The 16,792-nt window shown below is 51.8% G+C and overlaps 1 protein-coding gene across 1 annotated transcript in view; it reads left to right on the top strand.

Moving 5' to 3' along the window:
• The window catches only part of ALX4 (ALX homeobox 4), a 44,205-nt gene that overhangs the window by 20,798 nt on the left and 6,615 nt on the right, over positions 1-16,792 (top strand). Inside the window, exons 2-3 of the mRNA XM_064452295.1 lie at positions 7,353-7,663; positions 15,961-16,089. Of these exons, the coding sequence (XP_064308365.1) occupies positions 7,353-7,663; positions 15,961-16,089 (440 nt within the window). The remainder of the gene's footprint in view (positions 1-7,352; positions 7,664-15,960; positions 16,090-16,792) is intronic.

Here is a 16,792-nt window from a genome sequence, read left to right on the forward strand (position 1 = left end):
ACTGGTGATATATCAGTTCAGAGGTACTAGGTGGCTTTTGGTTCATGTGCACTATTTTAGGTGAAGACACAAGTAGGATATAGCAGAAACACAGCTTTTTCCCAGCTGTTTGTGACATGCCTACAGTGGGAAATAAAAGAGACATTTTCAAAATGCAGCAGCTGAGACCCATCTTGACTGTCAAGCAGGACTTCATGAGTAGCCTCGAATGTTGAAACCCTGTAGGTGGCTTCCCTCAGCCCTAAGCTTGGGGCTACCTACGTGGAATCTAATGAGGGTCTGGCTGCCACTGAGCTGCACAGAAGTGACGGTCACCTCCCTCCACTGTTGCTTAAAAAGCCATCTTGTGGTTGATCCTGGCACAGCACAGCACATCCCCAAGGCACTAAAGGCCTTCAGGTGTCAGAAGCAAGCCAGATCACTAAGAAATTCATGGGTTCCTCAGAGAGAGCCAACATCCCCAGTCTCAGAATATTTGGCATAAACAGTAATCTCCTTTCACATTTTCTCCCCATGGAGGCAATGGCAGTACATTTTCTTGCTCTTTTTGTTTTCCTATATCACATTCTGGGAGCCAGAGAATGAGCTGCAATTACAGCAGGTTGCTAGGAGTATTTTTGTGCCTTCAGAATTTTCTAGTCAGCTCTTTCCTGCTGTTAAAATGAATGTGTCACATGAAGAAGGACTTGGGTCTCAGACTGCAAGAAACTGTGCCTTTTTGCTCTAGCCACAGCTTCTATGCAGTTTTCAGAATGGATTTGTTTATATAAAAGCCAGTTTTGTTAATGTCCTTTAAATAACATGAAAGAGGAGCAAGCAGCACATGTTGCATTTGTACAGATGGTGCTGAACTCTCCCCACGTAGCCACAGGGTGTGTGAATTCAGCTAATCAGACAATAAAGCAATATGTGCCCTCAAAAGCAGATGTTTGTGTGGGAAAAAAAGCTAGTGCAGAAAAAAAGCAAGAGGAACAGCAACTTGCATAAACAAATAACACAAACATGGACAAAAACGCACACGTTCCCCGGGCTTGCTGTGGTGTTAGCTTCTGAGCAGCACTGGAGTTGATGTTTATCAAGCTGTCCGTCCCCAAAACCACATGGTGATTTACTCGAAGAGAATGTAACCAGCCTTGCACAGGAGGGTCTAAGTGCAGCCAGGGTTGAGGTGATTTGACTCCCAGGGAAACATCTCTGAGGTACACAGAGTGGGGACAGAGCCAGTGACTTATGTTGTACATTGGCTGCAGGGCCACCAAAAGCCTGGGGACCCACCAGTGCTGTGTGGCACCTTTGGCATTGTCCCCAGACTGCCTTTCAGGAACAAAAAGAAGTTTTGAGATTTTTCTGCTCCAGGCCTTAGTGTTGCTCCTGCTATATGCTCTGTTCAGAAAAATAAGTCTCTTCTTGATGAAAGGGGCCCTAGGTTTGGTCAGGAAGAGCACAATAGAAAGAAACACTCATCTCCCCCTTTCATCCTTCTATGACTAGGCTTTTCTGTAGGAATTTGCTCTGTCTGTAATTAGCTCCCTAAGGTGGCCAGTATTTAACAGCTATTTTTAGTCTATGGGGTTCACTATGTCCCTTCTTTGCTGTAGAGCTTCAGGAGGCTGTAGGTAGCAGAGCAGCAGCACCAGCAGCTTTGATCAGGCGCAGTAGAGATGGACGGTGTCCATGCAGATAAGCACATTCATGCAGTGGTCTCCTCCGCACAGTGGGAAGTAGGCGCATGCCATGCCATGAGAAGAGGAGTTGCTTGGAGCATATTCCAGTTTTCCTTCAGGTACTGCAGGATGAACAAAATGAGCTCCCTGGCTGGAATAAATGGACAGACGTGCGTTCATACAGGAAACAGCTCTGCTTTATGCAATCTCAAGGGAACTGCTGGTAGGCTGAACACAAGGAGGTGTGTTCACCCTCATACAGCATTGAAATGGAGATGTTCCAGCTGGTTTTTGCTTAGCAGCAAGGGTAACTGCAGCTTCCAGAATGATGCCAATTACTTCTATCTTATGTAGACTTCTACCACCTCCAGCTGAGATAAATGCTGCCCAGTTTTACACTTCAGTTGGGTCCAAGAATGAAGGTATGATTAAACATCTGATCATTCCTAATAAAATCAGTGGTGCCAGATTCAGCCACAAAATTCTGGGTCTTTGCTCCATCTTTAAAATCTTCTCTGCATCTGCAGACTGCAAGAAAGCTCACCCCCTGAATGGGATAAACCTGAAGATTTAGGCCTTTGTATGTCTAAAATACAGCCACTCCATTTTATCCTATATGACCCAAAATGTGGATATTTTAAAAAATTATAACCCTGTGCTGACTTCTAGGCTGCAATGACATACAGGAGGCAGAAGGCTACAACAGACAACTTGGGAACAAGTATAATGGCTGCAGCATGTGTTAAGGCAAGATCACAAGGACTGGATAAGGTTACTACGGCCAGCCAGCTCCTGGAGGTGTACTGGGTGGGCTGTGGTGCAAATCTTCCTTGGTAGGCAGTGTGGAATACACTGTCCAAATCATATCTAGGCAAAATTTTAGCACTGGTATTTAAGCAAAGGCTGAGAGAATGACATTAAGAGGCAGAACTGGACTTAAAAAGCCTTCTTAAACACCTGCACTAGAGGTTTTGGTGGTTTCGGGGTTTTTGGGGGGTTTTGTTTGTTTGTTTAAAAAAAGCATTGTTGCTATGAAAAGTAAGGGTCAGACAATGGCTATGCAGGCAGGGAAAGGCACCATGAAATGGTCAGTGTAGGAGGCGATAGTGATCTGGGGATGGGCAGGGGAGAAATACCCTGTGTCCATGCCTGGGTGGGAAGGCAGAAGGGCCATATGCCACTTATGTGGGAGCAGAGAGTCCGGCTGGTGAAGCCACAAGCTGCCTGTGCCACATGCTTTGGACATGGGTTGGTCACTGGCTGGCAGCCTCTGTGAGCTGCTGTGTGCCAGTAGGTGTCCAGGTGTCCTGGGCTACTCAGAGTCCTCCCGGGGCTGGGACAGCATGGGGTTGGGATAGCATGAGACTGTAACAGCTTGGACGAGATGCTCTCAGAGCAGTACATTAGCAATGCCAAGACCTTGCAGGCTTCTTTGCCTGGAGTCTGGAGGAAACAACCCTGTGCTGCCTGCAACCCTGGGTTTTGCTGGCTGTGTAGCTGTCTTCCAGCCTCTTAGGCTATGGGGCTGCAATTGCAGGATCTATGTGAAGAAGTCTATCACAAAGGAGTCATGGCTTGTCACGTATGTCTTGTGCAAAGGAGACCTATCTTTTCAAGCTGAGCCTGAAGTTGTGTATTTGAAACATCCCAGTCTCCCTTGTCATGTGACTGCACCAAGCTGACATTGCTCTAAATTAAATTTCGTGCTTAAGATTCACAGAATCACAGAATCTCAGGTTGGAAGGGACCTCAGGCATCATCTAGTCCAACCTTTCTGGGACGAGCAAGGTTGTACATAGAGAAGATATTACTTCATCATCCTCCCAAAATAGCACACTTCAGGAAAAAAACCAGACATGAGCCGTGAATCCAAATGTGATGGAGTGGTTAAAATGCCTGTTCCCTCTAGCAAGGGTGTCAGCAGAGCAGTGTGCTGCCTGGACATCTTGCGGGCTCACTGCGTGGCCACGCATGCAGCATGGTCTGTATTTCCTGCAGCACATTCCTCCTCCATTGGGTTCCCAGGACAGACACAGTGAGATCGGAAAGACATTTCCCCTCCAGGTGAACTGGGGATGCAGGCAGCTCTCCTGCCCAAAAAGGAGCAGCCGGATGATGGGGGCCCACGTGCCCTGCTGTCCTGGGTTGTCCTTGCCCATTGGCAACTGATACAGAGTGACTCAGGGAAGATCTCTGAAGTGCCGATGGTCTAGCAGGCAGCCAAGGCACTGGGAGATCAGGGTATCGGTGTGGGAAGCCAGAAAATACCCTCCTTCTACTGCTGTGAGGGCAAGGTTGGAGTCATAAGCAGTGAAGGAGGCACCAAGTGGTCCTGTCAGGCTTGTAAGGGTGCAATGATACTCATATTACCTCCTTGTCATGGAGATCTTCACAATATGTAACTCAAGGTCTCTCTAGGCTTGATTAGAAACAGACACCCCAAACTTTGCCCTGAAACTTTGAGGCCATCTCCAGTTACAGGAAGCCTGGGCATATCCATATGCAGATGTATGCAATTTGTTTCACTTCAGCAGTTAGCATGACTGTTTTGAGTTCAGGGAGCCTGTTTAGGGAAGGAGAGGTACTGCTCTGGATGCTCAGCTGAGGGTGGATGCACACCACCCCCTCCCTATGCAGCCATCCATGCTCCCTCCATTCTACTCTTGCTGTGTCACTCACAGAGACAGCTCATCCCTGCTGCTGCTCACAGGGGCTGGAAGTAAAGGAGCCTGTGTCTGCTGTAGCACAGGAGAATGAGAGCAGTGGGCCAAGGTGGCAAGGAGGGCTCTGAGCTGGCAGCAGGCAGGCATGGGGACACCCACTCTGTGCACAGCAGGGATAGTCGCTTGCTCCTCAGGGCTGATGGCTTGCAGTGGAGATAACTATCACCGCCGAAAGCCCTGGGCCCAGCTGCAGTCTGAGCTATATAGTCAACAAAATAACATCAGACCCAGAGCATTTCTCTGTGTGTGCATGGATGTGTGTTTGTTTGTGCAGACCTTCCCCAGCTAGCTGAGCTGCTCAAGAAGACAAGAAATGGCAGAGGACTTCCCAAGGAAAGGCCTCAGGTCTTTGTGTTTGCTGTTGCTGGAGTCGCAGGGGACCTGGGAGTTAGGGAGGCAGCCAGCACAAAAGCATGGCGGAAAATATACTGAGATTCCTGTCATCATAAATAGTAAAAAAAGAAAGAACAGAGGAAAAATTTCCTGGAATACTTCTATTTATTTATTACTCAACCTCTACTGACTCTCGTGGGCAGTAGTCAGTTGCTACAGACTTTCTGGAACTGTTTTATTATTATTAGTTTCAAAAATAATAAATATAATGGCTGTAGCATATGATTTACCCAGGTTGTGGGGCGGGGAACTGTCCAAGTGCATTTGGATGGGCCTGTCCACCTGCATCCCCGAGGAGTGGCGGAGGAGCTCAGCCCATCGGAGAGTGCAGGTGCAGAGGAGGCAGGGTGACAGTCACCAGCCTGGACCCTGGCCCCGGTGCCCAGGGAGCATAAATCTTGACAAAATGTTCCTAAGGATCAAAGCAAAGAGACCTGAGATTGATGACGTTAGGCTTTGCTGAGCTTTACATGGAGCTCCTCAAAAGCCTGAGGGAACAATATTAGAGAAAGCAATAAATCTGAAAATACAGTAGGGTGGTAGTGGCAGATAGCACCTGCATTGCCTGTGTCTTCATCCCAGTCCTCCTCTCGACTCGTCTGTACTAACTGGGCAACTTTTTTTCTCAACTCCCTTTCATATCTCATCCTTCCAAGCTTAATCCTGGTCCTTCCTTGCCCTTGTGCCTGAGGGTGACAGCTACATTTCATCCTCCTGTTTTCTTCCCAATCACCTCTTTGCAGTCTTTCAGCTGCAAGAGCAAGAAAAAGGGAAGGATACATAACCTTCTCACAAGCCTGCTCACAGCCTTTTGGCTGTGAAGCCACGACAGAGCTGTTCACAGGAGGGCTAAACTGTAACTATACAGTGAATTAGGTAGTAGAATGTTGTAATAAGGAACAAATGCTGGAAAAAATGGGTTTTCCAAATACATGGGCTAAGATACCTGAGGTGGCATTAATGACCGGGGATATGACACTGCTGAGGGCAGTCTACCGGTGGGGACATGACTAGATGGTGAAGCTGTTTCCCAGAAAGACTGATCCAGGACTGAGAACATTTAAAGATAAGCTAATGTAAAATTTTTTTTAAAAAAAGATTAACCAGTTGGTATGATCTTGGCTTGGTGAGGAGAGCACAGATAGGAAGTGCTGCTGCACGCTTTCCTTCCCGGACCTTTAGGAGCTGAGTGTAGTGGCTCAAGATTAAACTCTGCAGTAGGGCTACCATGTTTTTTGTCCAAAGACCCCAGCCAGAAATGTAGGCAGGTGTGACACTGGGCTGTGCAGCATGTGCTGGGCAGGCCAGCCACTCACACAAATCCCTCTTTTCCTGTTCTGAGGACAGCCTGCTGTGCAGACCAGCAGCAGCAGGCAAGGGAGAGCTCTGGTCACTTGTCATCAGAGGCCCTACATGCGTCTGGGTCCCCACACCAGTCCTGCTGGCATGGCAGTGGTCTTGCTAAGGAAGGGGACACTGCCATTGCTAGAGGCAGGCTCTAGGCCATTGCTAGAGGTGGGGAGGAGAGGGTGACCCATCACAGCATCCTCTGCCTGTGCCTGAGAGCATGTACACCTGGTTTCACTTGTAGCTGCTAAGCCTTAGAGAGGAACCAGCTCACTGCAGTGGTTGAAACATTCACCTCGTTCTTCACCACATTGCTCTCGTACATCATGGCCCATTAATTACTAATTTCTCAGGGCAGTCAGGCAGAAGCAACCTCCCAGGCTGTTGTCAGACTCCTCTCATCTCTCTCTGCGCTGCACACAGGCTGGGGTATTTCCATAGGTGCCTCCACCAGCCTTTTCTGTGGCACTATGCACTGTTCATAACCTCTTTGCTGAAAGCAGTGCAAGTCCTCACACAAGGCTGTGGGGGTGACTGTGGGGTGTCAGTCAGGAGCACCTCTGCTGACACACCACTGTTTCCTGGGGACACACAAGCAGAAAACAGATCCCACCAAGCACCACTGTTTGCCCCTGGTTTTATACCATGTATGGGCTTGGTGACTGAAGACTATCCTCTGAGGCCTGGGTTTGTGTCCCTCTATCCTCAGAGGCCTCTCCTGTGGCCAGGACCAGGGAATGTACTGCTCTGTGAGGTTGGGCCCCACTGTGGGCAGTGGGAAGGGGAAGGAGGGTCTCACTGGGGCACATGCACATAAGCCTGCTGGGCTCATGGAAGGGAACCAGGAGCAGCTGACAGACCTCACCCCAACCTCCCCTTCCCTGGTTGTGCTGGCATCTGTGGGCTGAAATTAGTGCCCCCTGCAAAACAGCCACCTCCTCCCTTGAATATAGCCTAGCCAGGCACCCATGCCACCCCTGAGTTGAGCTCCAACACCCTCTAAGGCCAAGGTCAGCAGCTTTCCTGTACCGACCCAGGGCAGCCCTCTGGCTTGCCTCCCACCTCTGCTCAGGGTGGTCTCAGCCTCTCTGCTGCCCAACTGCCATGGCTAGCTTTATTTGGCTGAACCAATAATTAATTGAAAGATTTACATCTGTTTCCTTCTCTCTTTCTCCCCCTCCCTACGTTGCTCTTCTCTCCCCTCCCTGCCCTCCCGCCCAAATAGGTAAGGAGAGCAGTTTGGGAGAGGCCGACTTGCAGCCGAGTTCTGACCCTTCGGGAATGGACAGCAGCTACCTCAGCATGAAGGAGGCTGGGGTGAAAGTGCCCCAGGACAGGGCCAGCACAGATCTTCCCAGCCCCATGGACAAGGCTGACTCGGAGAGCAACAAGGGCAAAAAGCGGAGGAACCGCACCACCTTCACTAGTTACCAGCTGGAGGAACTGGAGAAGGTCTTCCAGAAGACCCACTACCCAGACGTCTATGCCAGGGAGCAGCTAGCCATGAGGACGGACCTCACCGAGGCTCGCGTACAGGTAATGGGGGATGCCCTGGGGCTGGGCAAGGGGTGGGCAAGCTGCAAACAAGCCCCTGCCCTCTGGGGAATGAAAAGATGAGCCCTGCAAATTTGTTGTCCCTTGCTGTGCCTGAGGTCACCTGCAGCTCCACCACAGCCTCCAGGCAGCCAAGCCCTACCTAGAGCCTGTGCCACAGGCTGGCATGCCTCTCCAGTAAGCTGAGGCATGGGGACAGGACAGGGAGGTACATCCATGTCTGACACTAGTGTCAGCTCCTTTATTTGGGCTGGTGTCCTGAGCTGCAGTGCTCACAGAGAGGCCTCTTGTCCTTGAGCTAGTGGGGCAGCAGGCAGATAAGACTCACTGTCACCCTAAACAAAGCTGTTACAAAAAACTACTTTCTTCAGGAGAGTTGATGGGGACACAGGTTCATTAGTCTGAGTGGGAGCCAGCTTTCCCACAGAATGGGCTCTTTCTGGCAAGATGGGAATGCGGAGGTGATCAGAAAGCTCAGGAGCAGCCAGCATGATACAGGTGGGGCAGCTCTTGTTACCTGCTTGGCTAAGCAGGTGCTGCAACTCCATGAAGCCTGGTGATCTGGAATGAAAAGATGTTCCCACCACCTTGAGAAGAGCAGAAGAGTCAAACAACTGTGCTGCAGTCTCACCGCCTCCACCCACACGGGCACCAGCTCCCATGAACTAGCTCTCCTGAACTAATCTGGGGGTTCACCAGCAGTGCCAAACTCCACACTGAAGGAGTCAATGATTCTCCAAATGCTGCTCTTTCCTCTGAGTCAAGGTTAAACCGAAGGCCTGCAGAGCTCAGAAGCATTTGCAAAAAGGAGCACCATCACTTGGAGCGAACATCCACAGCTCATGCCTTGATGGCCATCAAAGCTCCCGCTGAAGCTCAGGCTCTCTTTCTTCAGTCTAGCTAATCCTGTGACTTCCGCCTGCAGGCATTTATCAGCTCACCGCCCCCAGAACCTGTGTTAGCATCGAGAATAGCTGGTGTGTGGAGGCTTCTCATTATCCTCTTATATCAGAAAGACTCCCAGGTCCCAGGCAGCCCGGTTTGCCCACTGCTCTAACCTTTACAAGCGGTTGTTGCAAACAGTCAAGGCAGTCAGGCCAGCATCCTTGAATAAGTCAATTTTTCTCCGTACACTTACTTCCAGTTTCAACTAGCTGCAGGATTTTTCTTGTCTGCTTGCCTAAATTAGTTTGCAGGGCTGGTGTGCTCTTCTTCCCCACAGCTGTTTCTCTTCAGGCCGGACACGGCTGCATTTCAGTAGAAAGCAACACGATTCCCATGTGTAGCGTGCTGAGCACTGTGGGATGGGCAGAGGAAGGCAGCACTACAAACGTCAGCTCCTTGTGCCACTGGACACAGCCCTTGATTTCCCAGGGACACATCACAGGTGCTGATGGGGTCTCCTGGGAGGCCAGGCACAGCATCAGCTTACTGACTGCAGTGCATGAAATTCCTTGTGCTCAGGAATGAGAATGAGGTGCTGGAGGGTGGCGAGCTCCTCCTGCTTGCCTCTGAGGCAGGGTGAGCAGCTAGCACGTCCCAGCTAGTGTGCAGGGCTGGCTAACAGAGCCAGGGCAAGTAAGGCAGATGCAATCCATGAGTTCATTACATATGACCCACCATCTCAGTGTTTTTTTCCCCACTTTACCACTGGATAGCACTGTGGCGGAAGGCAGAAGCACCTCCCCAGGCAGCCAGGAGGAACTCTGGCAGAGGGAGGGTACAGCCTGGGGGTTTTACCCTGCCCTAAGCTAAGCGCCCCTGCAGCCCATTGCCACAGGCAGCCAAGAACAACCTCTCTCCTCTTGCGACCACCAGCTCACACTTCTTGCTTGGGATGGTGATGACAGGGCTTGTGTAACAGAGCAGGTGAAGGACTTGTCTAAGTGGCCTGGCCACTCAAGCACTTACCCCAGGGTGAAAGGAGTAAGCACTTGCATTTCACTCATTCCCCCAGCCCCGCTGGGAAGGACCCCATCCCTTGGGTTGCAGGCTGGCAGCCAGCCACTGCCTCATGACGAAGGCTTGCCATGTTGTCAGTAGAAAGGCAAACTCCCTGTTGCTTCAGTGAGAACCAAGCAGGCTCGTGCTGAGCGCTGTGGGTGCTGGATGGGCAGGCTCAGGAGCACCCCCAGTGCCGGCTATTTAATGTAGGTTCTCAGGGGGCTAGGGCGGCTGGCTAGTGAGCTGCTCAGCCTTGGCATGGTGGTGGCAGCCCCCAGGAGGCATGGGGACACAGCCTGGGGTGGCCCAGGGCTCTTCTGCTGATGGCACAGGGCTGCACTTCCCACCAGGGAGGATTTTAGGACCAGGGCTTTAGTGAATCACCCTAGCACCTGTCTCCAGCTCTGGGTTGTGTTATAGCTTGTTTAGGCTTGACTTTGGCCTCCCCCCTCTGAGCAACTCTGCTCTGTGGGGGCCTCCCCATGCCAGCATTGAAGGCCATCAGCTCACAGCTGAAAAGTGGGTATAGGCATGGGGCAGCCGCCCAGGACACTGATAGTGAAGCAAATGTCTACTGCAAGGACCGAGACCCCAACCAGGGCCAAGGCAGAGGGCAGAAATCACAAATAATCCCTTTACTTCTTTCCTCCTGCAAGCCGAATAGCCACTACGTACTCAGAGGCCCTCCACCAAGCTGGCCTGGGGCTGTGGTTGCTGTGGGATGTCTGGGCACACATCTACTGCAGCCCATGGGCTTTGAGGGAAGCTCAACAGTCCATCTCCCAAGGAAGGTAAAGTCCTCTAAAGGATGGTGAGTGCCCTGGAATAATTTAATGGAGGCCAGCTTCAGCTGCCTGCGAGGCTGAACTAAACAAAGCAGAGCAGCAGGAAGGTGAGGCACCCAGCAGGTTTGAGGTGTGATGCTCCCTGCTATGTCTGAGCCAGCTTTTGGCTGGAGGTCATACCCTCTGGCCAAGTTCAGCTCCCAAGGGAGTACAACCAGCCGCCATGTCGCAGGCAGGCACAGATGTGAAGCCCATACAGGCAAGTGGCAGCTCTGGTTTTTTCCATCCCTTTCCCAAGCTCATGCTTCGTTAATGAAATAGCTGATGGAGATCTCAGTGCCTGGAGAAGAGCTCATGCCAGTAGTGGGCATGGGGCGGGCTGTGCTGTCTGCAAAGTAGTGGCATCCTGCGGCCTGGCCCCTCTCCTGCTCCATTTCTCTACTTGCCGTGGTTTCCAGCCATCAGTGCTGATGTCTGACAACATCAAAGCTAATTCCCCCTGCAATGCAATGCAACATTTTTCCTGCCTGCCCCCCATGCCCTGGCCCCTTTTGCCAAGTACTATTTAGCTACTGTCCATCCCTGTTTTCTGAAGTGGGAGCTGCATGTAAGCCCTGCGCAGAGGCAGAGCCACCCAGCCAGGAAGAGGCTGCTAGGGCTCAGAAACAAACCTGCAAGGGTGCACAGCAGGCAGTGGTTTCATGTAGGTCCTACACAGCATGCATACCCTATTCCTTTCTCCTTCTCTTCCATGTCTGGGGCTGCAGAGCCCCAGAAAGAGCTCCTGCTCTGTACCAGCAACTGCCTGAGCTTCATCCAGGGTTGCAGCAGATGTCTGAGGTGGTGGCACTAGAGAAACATAGTAGCCACACGTGTGTTCAGACATGGCTCCTTCCCTTTACATGCAGACACACATATAGACATCCCCAAGCCCATGCCAGCCCAGCCCCGGCTGCTCATCTTTCTTGGGCTGTATCTCTTCCTCCTGGCCTGCCCTGCAGCACAGGAGAAAGAGATGGGGCTGGAAGGAGGCTTCATGGCCAGAGAATATAACCCCTCAGCCAGCCCCCTCAGACCCAGCCTTAAGATTGCTGGGACTGTTAATGAAATGTTTTTGGCGGTGACCCTGTGATGCGGCGGGGGCATGAAAGTGAGAGCAAAATGTCAAACTCTGCTGTAGCAAAATCACTGCTTTGGAAAAAAAAAAGGAAAAGAAAAAAGCAAAGCAAGAAGTAATATATCTTGATCCCTTTTCCCCCATAAAACCCTGGGAGGCTGGTGGAAGGAGCGGAAAGACTGAGCTAAGCCTGCAGGAAATTAAACATGAAATGAAAACAAGCTCAAGTTATTCAATTCTCTCATCCCAGGCTCCAATTTCCCATTCCAGGCCACTGATAAAATGGTGTCCAGTTTCAGTGTTCAGGGATGAATTCTGGCTCTGTTCTTGCAGGCTGGAAAGCAAAGGGCTGCTGGCCATCTCTGGGAAGAGGGGAGACGGGCCTGGCCTGTAGCAGAGGGATGGGGTTCTGGAGAGAGACAGACAGACAGATGGCAGCTGAGCAGAGGGAGGAGGACAGAGGGGCCAGAGCGGCATGGATGGACAGAACGGATGCTGCAAGGCTGCCAGGGGAGAGTGGGAGCATGAGTAAGGCTTGAACGTGGCAGGCAGCTCTCGCCAGCTGCTGGGCAGTGATGCAGTGAGGCGGGGATCGAGCAAAAGGCGTGGGGTGGCAGGCTGGATCTGGCCTCATGACTGCCACCAGCCCACCATCATATGTGCAGAGGCCAGCCTCACCCTCCATTGCCATGCTGGGGCAGGTTGGAGAGAAGGGAAATAATTTTTTTCTTTAACTTGGAGGAAGGATGAACGCAGCAACACCATCCCCAACCATCCATCCATGACCAGAGGGGCGTGGCTTAGGTTCCAACTTGGCCCATCCACCTGCACTCTGTGCAGAGCATGTAGGGCTTGGTGGCAGAGACAGACCGGCAGTGCCTGCTGGGTGCCAGGGTAGTGGCAGTGAGACAGCGAGCAGGGGCCTACTGCTTTCTTTGTCTCAGGCCAGTCCCAGCCTCTCCACCTGCTACAGCACATCAGCTGTGTATGCATATGGATTTAGGTACAAGCATATGGCTGGATGTTTATGGAGACATGGAACATTTTCTGTTCTGTAGATTTTTATAGGGCTGATTTGGTACATCAGGGCTTATCAAAGCATTGTCTGCAGGAGTCAGATACATGTCATTACCCTACACTCCCACAGTAATTGTTAACACTGAGATGCAGCCCACAATGACTGCTTATCCCTGCACGAAGTACCCCATCCTGATCCCACAGACATGCTGCATTGTCTGCTGCAACCTTCACTGTCACATCCCAATCCCATAGCAGCCTCTCTTGACTAAAGGTGACAAGCAATGAAAGGAAAACAGACTTCTGTTGGTTTTAGATTTGCTGTTGAAAAGCAGGTCTCTTTTAAGATTGAGGAAGCCAGGAAGTACTTAAGATTAGTTGTTTTTCACATTATACATTGCCCTGCCTGCCCTGATTTTCCTGGAGCACCGTGGAGGCCTGGAGAAACCCAGCTGCAAGATACCAAACAGCCTAAAAGGACCTGGACCAGAGGAGAAAGGAGAACTTTAAAAAGTAGTCCAAACCTTGTTGCAAATGTTTCGGAGCAGTGGCTCACTGGAGCACCTCGACTTGGACTGAAGACACTCTTCTTTCAGCCTAACGCGACGGTTTGCCACAGCTTCCCAGCCCACCAGCCACGTGGGGACTGCAATTTGGGAACCGCCAGTTTAAACCGTTTTGCTCTGCCAGTGCCAGTTCAATTCAATGTGTAAATGAGGAGCAGCAGAGGAAAAGCCAGTGCCAGAGACCCTGCTCTTCTCTGGATGGCTCTGGGAAACCTCCCTGTGGCTCCAGCAGGCCCGGGGAGCCAAGTGCACAAACCCCACACTGATGGCTTTGGAGGTCATGCCGCAGAGCTGGTCACTGCTGCAGGAGCCTGCACTCAGCTGCCCTGCTCCTGGGTGAGTGCCCTGGGTGGGATGCTCAGGTGGGCTTCCCTGCACAGCAGTGTAGATGTGTAGCTGAGCTGGCGGGTGGGCCAGCCAGTGTCTTCACCAGGCAGGGGAATGGCCGCATATGCCTGGCATATGTTCTCCCTGACCTCATGCACAGCCAGCGCTCTGCTCCCTACCTGCTCTCCACCCCTCTGTACACAGCAGGACCTCCTCCACTGGAGGAGGAACTGGGTCACCACCGCTAACTTTGAATCTGCAGATCAAAGCGGCATGATCTGGGCCAGCCCTGGGACTGGCCTGCAGCTGGGCTGGAGCAGCTGTGCCAAGAAGAGGTAGAAGAAAAGCAGACAGATGCCTCGGGCATCAAACCTGCTCAGTAGGATGCTCTTCATGTGCAGTATGTGCTTAGTTGGGATAACGTTAGGCCCTTTCTGCTGGTGTTTTTTGCACCCGCTGAAAATTCTCATAGTGTTTTTGAATTGGGATGGGGGGATAATATCAGGTTGCTACTTTGGGTATGGTTAGTCTGGCTGGCTTGTGGATGGCCCTGCCAGTGGCATTGCTGTGACAGCAGTGCTGGGTACTATATGCTATACCATCAGCAGCCCACATGGGGAGGAAATGCCTGGGCACTGCACTATCAGCTAGGAAGCCAGACCATCAGACCACCAGACCACAGCCCATGGCCAGACCCTCAGCTGCCCACTCGTACCATGGGGCTGGCCACAGTGGGGAGCTGCGAGAGACCAGCCTGAGTCTGCCTGTGTGGTGGGGAGGGGGGAACTGAAGCAGGAGAGCCTGGAATGACTCTTCCAGCACAAGTAAGAAGGTCAGCTCAGACAAAAACTACAGACCCTTGGGCCTGTCTCTCCCTGTAGCAGCTTCTAGCTGTGCTGATGCAGGGTGTAAATACCACCACTCTCCTGCCCTGCAAAAGCTGGCCTGCTGCCCTCCTTGTGCCGGGTGCCCGCTACTCTCCAAAGACGTGAGCTGGCGAAACCAAAAGCAGCATCTGGTTTATGCAGCTGCCAGCAAAGCAGTGGAGCTGCCTCACAGCTGGGCGCAGGCAAGACCAAGCTGTTCGTTAGCGGTGCCCCCCCGCCACGAGTCACCGTGTAAAACTTGAAGCAGAACGGAGCAGCTCTTGGACTGCTCCTTTCATGCACTGGCGTGACCTGCACAACCCAGCCCCTGGTGATCGCCTGCATCTCTCAGAGCCTTCAAAGCAGCTCTTGATTGATGTGTTTCCCTGACTCACAAGCTTCAAGAGGCTTTGAAGACACTGGGCCAGGCTCTGATCTTTCTTATGCTGATGCAAATCAGGAGCAATGGTGCTGACAGTAGTGCAATAATCCACACTGATGTCAAGCCAGTAAAAATAAGAGCAGAAACTGTGTTTTGGTCTTTCCTCTGCCTTGAAGGGATCTGAGTAGCACTGTGAAGCAGAGCGCTGCAAACCCTGCAAAGAAAACATGTTGTAAAGGAAAGGATGTGTAACTATACAGGGCACTTGTCTTTTTCTGCAGCTAAGGGAAGGCGTATTATGCATTTTATTCTTTTAACAGTTAAGGAAAATAAACTGAGAGTTCAGTGAGAAATGCAAGCTTTCAGTCGATGGCACCCTCATAGCCAGGATAGGCCTGGGGAAAGCCGCAGTGCTGCTGGTTTCAGCCTGGTAGCAGCACACGTGGATGTATTTGCACTTCTCATCTAAGACTGGCTGACAGCACATGAGCTGCAGGCAGCGCCTAGGTAATGCCGATTTAGGGACGTGAGGAAGACAGGTTAATTGAGGGCAAACCTGAAAGCTGATAAGAGTCTGGAAAACAAGTCTTATCAGGAGAGGTTGAGAGAACTGGGGTTGTTTAGCCTGGAGAAGAGGAGACTGAGGGGAGACCTTATCGCTCTCTACAGCTACCTGAAATGAGGTTGTAGTGAGGTGGGTGTTGGTCTCTTCTCCCTAGTAATGTGTGATAGGACAAGAGGAAATGGCCTCAAATTGCATCAGGGGAGGTTTAGGCTGGGTATTAGGAAAAATGTCTTTACTGAAAGAGTGGTCAGGCATTGGAACAGGCTGCCCAGAGGTGGTGGAGTCGCCATCCCTGGAGGTGTTCACAAAACTTGTAGATGTGGCACTTCAGGGCATGGTTTAGGAGCCATTGGGGTGTTGGGTTGGCAGCTGGACTTGATGATCCTAGAGGGCCTTTCCAACCTTAATGATTCTATGATTTTATGAAACCCGCCTGCGGGAGGGAAGAGCTGTGAATGTCCCCAGACAAGCAGGACACCAAAAGCTAGGCATCATCTCTTGCCTGGGGTGCTCCCAGTTTGGGAGCACAGGCTGGCCCCAGCCCCACCAGGGATGCAGGGCAGGACTGCTGCTCCTGCAGGGGATTGTGTACGCCACGTACAACCACCCGCCTGGCAAAGCCCTGCAAGCCAGTGGGCTGCCTATGTCTGCCGGGCTCCCAGCCACTGCCAGCAACCCTGTTCACAGCTGCCTGTCACACTCTCCCCCAGGTGTGGTTTCAGAACCGACGAGCAAAATGGCGCAAGCGGGAGCGGTTCGGCCAGATGCAGCAGGTCCGAACCCACTTCTCCACTGCCTACGAGCTGCCCCTGCTCACCCGTGCTGAGAACTATGCCCAGGTGAGTGCATCCCCCTGCCCTGGTCTGTCTGTCCTGATGGCAGCTGGATACACCACCTCTGCTCCCAGTCCTCCCCCAGGTGATGCTTCACGTCTCAGGTTCATCCACCTGCCCTCAGGCAAGGCTGCTAGAGTGACAGGGCTGGGGTTATATTACCAAACACTGAAGGGCCAGGAATTATTTAGCTGAGCATTCTGCCCAGCTCCCTCATGCCCTGGCCTAGTGCAGCCATCTCTAAAGCAAGCACCAAGCCCAGCCCTATGTGACAGTGCAGCCACCCTTTGGGCACAGGTCACCCTGCTCAGCACATCCTATTACATTGTCCTCCCATCACATGTGCTGCTGTCCACTAACTTCTCACTGTTTTGGAAAAGGTCTTGAAGGCTATTTAAGGCCTTAAAACCAGCAGTGCCCAGGAAGGCTTCCTGTTGCCATGCCTAGGTTTCTGTGCCCCTTCTTTAGGAGGTTGGACAAAAGCATTTTTCCCCTGGCAAATTCCCATAGCTGTCTCCCAGCGATGGGCTGTGGTACCCACAGCATACTTGGTGATGCCCGGCGATGTTTCCCAAAGGTCTTGTGGCTTTGTGCTCTAAAGGAAGGGTGGGAGCAGCCTTGTTAGAGTATCTGGGGATTGTCAAGATGGTTCCTGCCCTGGCCCAGAAGGCAGGTGGCACAGCTCCCTCCCTCCTTAACATCCCATCCT

Source organism: Phalacrocorax carbo, chromosome 5 (genome assembly GCF_963921805.1).
Source record: "Phalacrocorax carbo chromosome 5, bPhaCar2.1, whole genome shotgun sequence".
NCBI lineage: Eukaryota > Metazoa > Chordata > Aves > Suliformes > Phalacrocoracidae > Phalacrocorax > Phalacrocorax carbo.